Genomic DNA, 10,674 nt, shown 5'->3' with positions numbered 1-10,674 from the left:
CCTGGCCCAGGTGGGCCTGGACCAGGTGAGAGACCAGGTGGGCCTGGCCCAGGTGGGCCTGGACCAGGTGAGGGCCCAGGTGGGCCTGGACCAGGTGGGCCTGGCCCAGGTGGGCCTGGCCCAGGTGGGCCTGGCCCAGGTGAGAGACCAGGTGGGCCTGGCCCAGGTGGGCCTGGACCAGGTGAGGGCCCAGGTGGGCCTGGCCCAGGTGGGCCTGGTACCTGTGAACTCCTTCTTGCAGCGGTCCCGGACGCTGTCCTCCAGGCTGTCCAGCTGCTGCTTCACCTTCTCGTACTCGCGCTCCGCCTGCCGGCTCTTCCTCCTGGGACAGACAGAGGGACAGAGGGACAGAGGGACAGACTGAGACCCGGACCCGGAGCCTCGTCTTCCTCGCTCTTCGGCGGGGGACGGACCGGTAGCAGTAGACGGAGACGGCGATGAAGAGCAGCATGGGGACGACCACGGCCGGGACCACCGCCGCCAGGGGGACGTCGTCTTTCCGGGCGTAGTACACCGAGCCCACCGTCCACTCCCCCCGTCCAAACTTCACCTGAGAACGCGGCGGAGGTCTCGGTGACCGGGGGGACTCGCCGTCTCCCCGGACCGCCTGTCTCAAGGTCCCTCACCACCAGATCCAGCTCGTCCGCCGCGGTGTCCCTGCGCTGCCGTCTGGACCGAGACCGGGGCGGCGAGGACGGAGCCTCCAGGATCAACTTATCGTCCTGCAGAGTCAAACCAGAGACAGACCAGAGGACGTGAGGGACAAGAGACAGACCACCAGAGGACGTGAGGGACAAGAGACAGACCACCAGAGGACGTGAGGGACAAGAGACAGACCACCAGAGGACAAGAGAGACAAGAGACAGACAACCAGAGGACAAGAGAGACAAGAGACAGACCACCAGAGGACAACAGAGACAGACCACCAGAGGACAAGAGAGACAAGAGACAGACCACCAGAGGACAACAGAGACAGACCACCAGAGGACAAGAGAGACAAGAGACAGACCACCAGAGGACGTGAGAGACAAGAGACAGACCACCAGAGGACAAGAGAGACAAGAGACAGACCACCAGAGGACAACAGAGACAAGAGACAGACCACCAGAGGACAACAGAGACAGACCACCAGAGGACGTGAGAGACAAGAGACAGACCACCAGAGGACGTGAGAGACAAGAGACAGACCACCAGAGGACGTGAGAGACAAGAGACAGACCACCAGAGGACAACAGAGACAAGAGACAGACCACCAGAGGACAACAGAGACAGACCACCAGAGGACGTGAGAGACAAGAGACAGACCACCAGAGGACGTGAGGGACAAGAGACAGACCACCAGAGGACGTGAGGGACAAGAGACAGACCACCAGAGGACGTGAGGGACAAGAGACAGACCACCAGAGGACAACAGAGACAAGAGACAGACCACCAGAGGACAACAGAGACAGACCACCAGAGGACAAGAGAGACAAGAGACAGACCACCAGAGGACGTGAGAGACAAGAGACAGACCACCAGAGGACAAGAGAGACAAGAGACAGACCACCAGAGGACAACAGAGACAGACCACCAGAGGACAAGAGAGACAAGAGACAGACCACCAGAGGACAACAGAGACAGACCACCAGAGGACGTGAGGGACAAGAGACAGACCACCAGAGGACAACAGAGACAAGAGACAGACCACCAGAGGACGTGAGAGACAAGAGACAGACAACCAGAGGACAAGAGAGACAAGAGACAGACCACCAGAGGACGTGAGAGACAAGAGACAGACAACCAGAGGACAACAGAGACAGACCACCAGAGGACATGAGGGACAAGAGACAGACCACCAGAGGACAACAGAGACAAGAGACAGACCACCAGAGGACGTGACCGACAAGAGAAAGACCACCAGAGGACAAGAGAGACAAGAGACAGACAACCAGAGGACGTGAGAGACAAGAGACAGACCACCAGAGGACGTGAGAGACAAGAGACAGACAACCAGAGGACAACAGAGACAGACCACCAGAGGACGTGAGGGACAAGAGACAGACCACCAGAGGACGTGAGGGACAAGAGACAGACCACCAGAGGACGTGAGAGACAAGAGACAGACAACCAGAGGACAACAGAGACAGACCACCAGAGGACGTGAGGGACAAGAGACAGACCACCAGAGGACGTGAGGGACAAGAGACAGACCACCAGAGGACAACAGAGACAAGAGACAGACCACCAGAGGACAACAGAGACAAGAGACAGATCACCAGAGGACAACAGAGACAAGAGACAGACCACCAGAGGACGTGAGGGACAGAACATGAAGTGTTGACTGGATGGACTGTGGAGACGACGTTTGGACCAGTGGACATTGGGACGTGTGGATGTTTGGGTGTTTGGACAGTTGGACATGGGGTGTGTGGACGTGTGGACGGGGGCGCGGACCTGCAGGATGTTGACGGGACAGGACGCGTCCCCCACAAACGCCTGAGCCTCTCTGGCCGTCATCGCTCTGGAGAAGCCGCGACCCTGACGGAGGAGACGGAGACGGTGGGTGGAGGACAGACGGGGAGGACAGAGGGCGGGTGGAGGCCCGTCTCACCGTCACTATGACGACGCTGGTCGCGGTGATGGGGGCGGGGCCGAGGCGGTTGAAGGCGGGGTCGGGATGGTAGCTGAAGCTCGACAGCTCCTCCTGCAGGGCGTCCAGCTGGACGAAGGTCCGCAGGGACCGGCCGTCCGTCCCGCTCACCGCGGGAGACTCGAACTGCAGCACGGTGTCGTTCTTGCTGAGGGCCGGCTGGGTGAACTGGGGGTCAGAGGTCAGAGGTCAGAGGTTCTTCACTGGCCGTTTCTCAATACTTCTCTGTTCTTGTGAACTCAGGGACTCGAGGATCGTCAGGCAGAGACCGAGTCCGGATCCAGTTCTAAGTTCGCATCTCACCAAGTCCGCATGAAACACCCGGATGGGACTAACTCCGCCCACTTTACCGAGTCCGCATCGGACCAGACTTGTGCAGACTTGAGAAGCGAAATTACCCAGAATGCATTTCACATGACATGCCGGAGGAGGAAACGCAGCGGTGAGTAAAAACTGAAACATCAGCGTTTTGCTGAACGGAACGGATTTAACGGCGTTTCAGGGAGAACAGCTGTTCCGGTGTCCATCGGGACTCAGTCTGTCCATCAAAACGACCGGGGACGTCTGGGGACGTCTGGGGACGTCTGGGGACGTCTGGGGACCGGACGGCTTCGGGAGGCGACCCGGCTCAGCTGCTTCCTGCCGGCTGCAGCAGGCTGCGACTCTCCTGTGGTTCAACAGAGGATCTGGATCGTCTGGTGTGAATCCAGCGGGTCTGGATCCGGCGGGATCTGTTTCAGAGTAGATCTGCTCAGCTGGAGGAAACGTCCAGCTTGAAGCCGATTCATTTAACTACGACGTATAAAAGGAGAACGTCGCTACGGACCATGAAGCTCCGTCTCAGTGTGGACCTCTTCTACTGGCTCTACTGCTGGATGTGGAGCCTTCAGACTAGAACCAGGACCTGTTTCAGTCAAGGAACCACTGAGGAACCAGAACCTGGTCCAGAGGGGTCTGCAGCCGGATGTGGATGGAGGAGGTCTGTTTTTCAGTGCTTGAATTAAAGCAGGTATGAATACCTGACTGAGCTGGTCCTGTGAGACTCTGCTCAGAACCAGCTACGAATACAGAGGCAGAACCTGAAGGCCGGGTCCCGGGTCTCGGACCTGGTTCTGTCCTCTAATGACACCAGAGAGGCTTCCTGTCACTCATATACTGTGATCTTATGGTCAGAGTTCACTTGGTGGGCTCCTGGTTCTGCAGGTCTGAGTCTGAACCTCCACCCAGCAGAGGACCAGCTGGTTCATGGGGGTCTGAGCAGGACCAGGCCTCGTCACGTCCCGGGTCCTCAGTACGGACCTCAGCAGAGCTCCTCTGGCGTCACAGACCCCCTGCAGGAGGATGGAGGGGAACGTTCTGTTTAGGGAACCGAGGTTCCTGAGGTTCTGCAGGAGGAGGAGTTCTGACGAGACTCCAGCAGGACGGAGAACCGCCTGCAGACCCCGGGTTCCTGCTCCTGCTCCGGTCTGGAAGTGGATCACTGAGATGAGGTTCATCAGCTGGTCCTCAACACTGAGGACGGTCCAGCAGAACCCTGCAGAACCAGACCGGAGCTCCTGACTCCAGCCGGGGGATTTCTGATGGAGCAGCATCTGTAGGATCTGTTCTCCCAGGAACCCTGGAGACTGGAGTCACATGACCTCTGGAGAACCCTGGAGACTGGAGTCACATGACCTCTGGAGAACCCTGAAGACTGGAGTCACATGACCTCTGGAGAACCCTGAAGACTGGAGTCACATGACCTCTGGAGAACCCTGAAGACTGGAGTCACATGACCTCTGGAGAACCCTGAAGACTGGAGTCACATGACCTCTGGAGAACCCTGGAGACTGGAGTCACATGACCTCTGGAGAACCCTGAAGACTGGAGTCACATGACCTCTGGAGAACCCTGAAGACTGGAGTCACATGACCTCTGGAGAACCCTGAAGACTGGAGTCACATGACCTCTGGAGAACCCTGGAGACTGGAGTCACATGACCTCTGGAGAACCCTGAAGACTGGAGTCACATGACCTCTGGAGAACCCTGGAGACTGGAGTCACATGACCTCTGGAGAACCCTGGAGACTGGAGTCACATGACCTCTGGAGAACCCTGAAGACTGGAGTCACATGACCTCTGGAGAACCCTGGAGACTGGAGTCACATGACCTACTCATGACCTGTGCTTATTCTTGTTGTTCCTGGTAAACAGAAGAACTGTGGAACGTTTAAAAACACGTCCTGTTTCAAACCTTCCTGATGTTCCACTGGTTTTTGCTTCTCTTGAAGGTTCTGTTGAAGTTTAATGTTTTTTCCCTGAACTCCCGACGTTCTCTGTCAGACGTCTGTTTATGATTCATCTGTTTGCTGCCAGTGGAACACGGAGGTCTTTACTGAGGACAGAACGGTGGAACACGGAGGTCTTTACTGAGGACAGAACGGTGGAACACGGAGGTCTTTACTGAGGACAGAACGGTGGAACACTGAGGTCTTTACTGAGGACAGAACGGTGGAACACGGAGGTCTTTACTGAGGACAGAACGGTGGAACACGGAGGTCTTTACTGAGGACAGAACGGTGGAACACGGAGGTCTTTACTGAGGACAGAACGGTGGAACACGGAGGTCTTTACTGAGGACAGAACGGTGGAACACTGAGGTCTTTACTGAGGACAGAACGGTGGAACACTGAGGTCTTTACTGAGGACAGAACGGTGGAACACTGAGGTCTTTACTGAGGACAGAACGGTGGAACACAGAGGTCTTTACTGAGGACAGAACGGTGGAACACTGAGGTCTTTACTGAGGACAGAACGGTGGAACACTGAGGTCTTTACTGAGGACAGAACGGTGGAACACTGAGGTCTTTACTGAGGACAGAACGGTGGAACACTGAGGTCTTTACTGAGGACAGAACGGTGGAACACTGAGGTCTTTACTGAGGACAGAACAGTGGAACACTGAGGTCTTTACTGAGGACAGAACAGTGGAACACTGAGGTCTTTACTGAGGACAGAACGGTGGAACACTGAGGTCTTTACTGAGGACAGAACAGTGGAACACTGAGGTCTTTACTGAGGACAGAACGGTGGAACACTGAGGTCTTTACTGAGGACAGAACGGTGGAACACTGAGGTCTTTACTGAGGACAGAACGGTAGAACACGGAGGTCTTTACTGAGGACAGAACGGTGGAACACGGAGGTCTTTACTGAGGACAGAACGGTGGAACACTGAGGTCTTTACTGAGGACAGAACGGTGGAACACTGAGGTCTTTACTGAGGACAGAACGGTGGAACACTGAGGTCTTTACTGAGGACAGAACGGTGGAACACTGAGGTCTTTACTGAGGACAGAACGGTGGAACACTGAGGTCTTTACTGAGGACAGAACGGTGGAACACGGAGGTCTTTACTGAGGACAGAACGGTGGAACACTGAGGTCTTTACTGAGGACAGAACGGTGGAACACTGAGGTCTTTACTGAGGACAGAACGGTAGAACACGGAGGTCTTTACTGAGGACAGAACGGTGGAACACGGAGGTCTTTACTGAGGACAGAACGGTGGAACACTGAGGTCTTTACTGAGGACAGAACGGTGGAACACTGAGGTCTTTACTGAGGACAGAACGGTGGAACACTGAGGTCTTTACTGAGGACAGAACAGTGGAACACTGAGGTCTTTACTGAGGACAGAACAGTGGAACACTGAGGTCTTTACTGAGGACAGAACGGTGGAACACGGAGGTCTTTACTGAGGACAGAACGGTGGAACACGGAGGTCTTTACTGAGGACAGAACAGTGGAACACTGAGGTCTTTACTGAGGACAGAACGGTGGAACACTGAGGTCTTTACTGAGGACAGAACGGTGGAACACGGAGGTCTTTACTGAGGACAGAACGGTGGAACACGGAGGTCTTTACTGAGGACAGAACAGAACGGTTCTCATGATGTTCAGCTGGATGGTGTCTGTCAGGAGCAGACGGAGGACAGAGGACACTCAGGGAGGACAGAGGACACACAGGGAGGACAGAGGACACACAGAGGACACACAGGGAGGACAGAGGACACTCAGGGAGGACAGAGGACACTCAGGGGACACACAGGGAAGACAGAGGACACTCAGGGAGGACAGAGGACACTCAGGGGACACACAGGGAGGACAGAGGACACTCAGGGGACACAGGGGACACACAGGGAGGACAGAGGACACTCAGGGAGGACAGAGGACACACAGGGGACACTCAGGGAGGACAGACAGTAACAGACAGGTGAGCAGCTGCTGCGTCCGGAGCACCAGGACTGGAGGCTGAGGACAGACTGATGGACAGACTGATGGACAGACTGATGGACAGACTGATGGACAAACTGATGGACAGACTGATGGACTTCACAGCAGGAAGCGACAGAACCGGTTCAGCAGTTTGGCCCCGTGGTTCTGCAGCAGATCCTCCTGGATCCTCATTTTCACCTTTTCCCAGGATGCAATGCAGCGACTTGCTCTATGAGCCTGTTCCACACCGACCGCTCTCTTCCTCTGACACTTCCTGATCACCGGCCGACAAACACTCCTCTGATGCTGCTTTGATCAATGAATGTCTGAATGTCTGAATGTCTGAATGAATGTCTGAATGAATGAATGAATGAATGAATGAAAGCGGTGGGATGGACTCGTCAGTCCGCTGGTCTCGGCGCTCTGCAGTCTGGCTGACAGCGCTGTTCTCTCCGAGACACTCGCAGACGAAGAACTGAGAAACGGCCCTTATTTTCACAGCTGGAAGAAAAGAATCCCGACATCAGCCCTCATTCAGAGGTCAAAGGTCAACTGGACTCTCAGTGAAGGCCAGAGATTCTACAGGGAGTTCAGTCCACAGGTGGGTGGAGCTTAGAGCCAGGGACCTTCTGATTGGCTGATTATTTATCTGAAGCTTGAAATGTGACTGACAGCAGGTGGGCGGAGTCAGGATGAGCTGAGACTCCTCCCTTCACTGCACCTCCACCCGGCAGCTGTCTCACCTCCACCTGGGTGGGGTCCTGGGAGAACTCGTCGGAGGCGGGCCGGACCCTCATGGTGGCCGTCTGGACCAGATCGAAGCCGTTTCCCAGAACCAGGATCCTCCGCCCGCCACTGGAACCCCAACAGGTCAACAGAGAGACTTAGAGAACGGCGGTGGAACCGAGGCCTCCACCCGGACTCCAGGGGTGGAGGCCACGCTGCCAGAACCAGGACTGTCTCTGGTGGACCCGGGTCCTGGGCTCACCACAGGAAGCTGTCTCTGGGGACGTAGTCGCTGATCTTGGGGTTCTCGGAGTACTGGAACGGCGCCGCCGCGTCTCGGCTGGTGTTCCTGCCGTACTTCACCGTCACGGTCAGCGGGTCGGACGGAACCTTCTGGCCCCGGTACCGGCCGGTCCTGCAGGTGATCTCCGGCCCGAAGGACAGGCTGCGGGGACAGGAAGAGGACTGAAGGCCCGGGTTCCTGCGGGGAACACGGGGCGGCGGCGCCACACCTACACTTCACAGGGAACTCCGCCCACGCTGACCGCCACGTCGGCCCGGGACGCCGTGTCCAGGTGCTCTCCGCTGATGGTCAGGACGGTTCCGCCGGCCGCCGGACCCCTGGAGGGACGCACGCCGGACGGTTTGGGGTCCTGGAGGGAAACAAGACGGAAGCAACAGCAGGACTCAGAAACTAAAACACACTGAAGTCTGGTGGTAGAGGAGGAAGATGCTCTATAGTCTGATTCTAGAGGAGGAAGATGCTCTATACTCTGATTCTAGAGGAGGAAGATGCTCTATAGTCTGATTCTAGAGGAGGCAGATGCTCTATAGCCTGATTCTAGAGGAGGAAGATGCTCTATAGCCTGATGTCAGAGGAGGAAGATGCTCTATAGTCTGATTCTAGAGGAGGAAGATGCTCTATAGTCTGATTCTAGAGGAGGAAGATGCTCTATAGTCTGATTCTAGAGGAGGCAGATGCTCTATAGCCTGATTCTAGAGGAGGAAGATGCTCTATAGCCTGATTCTAGAGGAGGAAGATGCTCTATAGCCTGATGTCAGAGGAGGAAGATGCTCTATAGTCTGATTCTAGAGGAGGAAGATGCTCTATAGCCTGATTCTAGAGGAGGCAGATGCTCTATAGTCTGATTCTAGAGGAGGAAGATGCTCTATAGTCTGATTCTAGAGGAGGAAGATGCTCTATAGTCTGATGTCAGAGGAGGAAGATGCTCTATAGCCTGATTCTAGAGGAGGAAGATGCTCTATAGTCTGATTCTAGAGGAGGAAGATGCTCTATAGTCTGATTCTAGAGGAGGAAGATGCTCTATAGTCTGATTCTAGAGGAGGCAGATGCTCTATAGCCTGATTCTAGAGGAGGAAGATGCTCTATAGCCTGATGTCAGAGGAGGAAGATGCTCTATAGTCTGATTCTAGAGGAGGAAGATGCTCTATAGCCTGATTCTAGAGGAGGCAGATGCTCTATAGTCTGATTCTAGAGGAGGAAGATGCTCTATAGTCTGATTCTAGAGGAGGAAGATGCTCTATAGTCTGATTCTAGAGGAGGAAGATGCTCTATAGTCTGATTCTAGAGGAGGAAGATGCTCTATAGTCTGATTCTAGAGGAGGAAGATGCTCTATAGTCTGATTCTAGAGGAGGAAGATGCTCTATAGTCTGATTCTAGAGGAGGAAGATGCTCTATAGCCTGATTCTAGAGGAGGAAGATGCTCTATAGTCTGATTCTAGAGGAGGAAGATGCTCTGTAGCCTGATTCTAGAGGAGGAAGATGCTCTATAGTCTGATTCTAGAGGAGGAAGATGCTCTATAGTCTGATTCTAGAGGAGGAAGATGCTCTATAGTCTGATTCTAGAGGAGGAAGATGCTCTATAGTCTGATTCTAGAGGAGGAAGATGCTCTGTAGCCTGATTCTAGAGGAGGAAGATGCTCTGTAGTCTGATTCTAGAGGAGGAAGATGCTCTATAGTCTGATTCTAGAGGAGGAAGATGCTCTATAGCCTGATTCTAGAGGAGGAAGATGCTCTATAGTCTGATTCTAGAGGAGGAAGATGCTCTATAGTCTGATTCTAGAGGAGGCAGATGCTCTATAGCCTGATTCTAGAGGAGGAAGATGCTCTATAGCCTGATGTCAGAGGAGGAAGATGCTCTATAGTCTGATTCTAGAGGAGGAAGATGCTCTATAGCCTGATTCTAGAGGAGGCAGATGCTCTATAGTCTGATTCTAGAGGAGGAAGATGCTCTATAGTCTGATTCTAGAGGAGGAAGATGCTCTATAGTCTGATGTCAGAGGAGGAAGATGCTCTATAGCCTGATTCTAGAGGAGGAAGATGCTCTATAGTCTGATTCTAGAGGAGGAAGATGCTCTATAGTCTGATTCTAGAGGAGGAAGATGCTCTATAGTCTGATTCTAGAGGAGGCAGATGCTCTATAGCCTGATTCTAGAGGAGGAAGATGCTCTATAGCCTGATGTCAGAGGAGGAAGATGCTCTATAGTCTGATTCTAGAGGAGGAAGATGCTCTATAGCCTGATTCTAGAGGAGGCAGATGCTCTATAGTCTGATTCTAGAGGAGGAAGATGCTCTATAGTCTGATTCTAGAGGAGGAAGATGCTCTATAGCCTGATTCTAGAGGAGGAAGATGCTCTATAGTCTGATTCTAGAGGAGGAAGATGCTCTGTAGCCTGATTCTAGAGGAGGAAGATGCTCTATAGTCTGATTCTAGAGGAGGAAGATGCTCTATAGCCTGATTCTAGAGGAGGAAGATGCTCTATAGTCTGATTCTAGAGGAGGAAGATGCTCTATAGTCTGATTCTAGAGGAGGAAGATGCTCTATAGCCTGATTCTAGAGGAGGAAGATGCTCTATAGTCTGATTCTAGAGGAGGAAGATGCTCTATAGCCTGATTCTAGAGGAGGAAGATGCTCTATAGTCTGATTCTAGAGGAGGAAGATGCTCTATAGTCTGATTCTAGAGGAGGAAGATGCTCTATAGTCTGATTCTAGAGGAGGAAGATGCTCTATAGCCTGATGTCAGAGGAGGAAGATGCTC

The 10,674-nt window shown here is 53.8% G+C and overlaps 1 protein-coding gene across 5 annotated transcripts in view; it reads right to left on the bottom strand.

Moving 5' to 3' along the window:
- LOC115404089 (plexin-B2-like) overlaps positions 1–10,674 on the bottom strand; it is a 74,810-nt gene that overhangs the window by 13,169 nt on the left and 50,967 nt on the right. For all 5 annotated transcript variants that reach the window (XM_030113239.1, XM_030113240.1, XM_030113243.1 and 2 more), the window contains exons 21-28: positions 8,130–8,266; positions 7,876–8,058; positions 7,631–7,742; positions 2,594–2,800; positions 2,437–2,520; positions 627–722; positions 414–550; positions 222–322 (exon numbers count right to left, since the gene is read on the bottom strand). In XM_030113239.1, coding sequence (XP_029969099.1) covers positions 222–322; positions 414–550; positions 627–722; positions 2,437–2,520; positions 2,594–2,800; positions 7,631–7,742; positions 7,876–8,058; positions 8,130–8,266 — 1,057 coding nt within the window. The remainder of the gene's footprint in view (positions 1–221; positions 323–413; positions 551–626; positions 723–2,436; positions 2,521–2,593; positions 2,801–7,630; positions 7,743–7,875; positions 8,059–8,129; positions 8,267–10,674) is intronic.

Source organism: Salarias fasciatus, chromosome 17 (assembly GCF_902148845.1).
Source record: "Salarias fasciatus chromosome 17, fSalaFa1.1, whole genome shotgun sequence".
Taxonomy (NCBI): domain Eukaryota; kingdom Metazoa; phylum Chordata; class Actinopteri; order Blenniiformes; family Blenniidae; genus Salarias; species Salarias fasciatus.
Note: the sequence above shows the minus strand (reverse complement) of the source record. Positions and strands in the feature narration are given on the sequence as shown.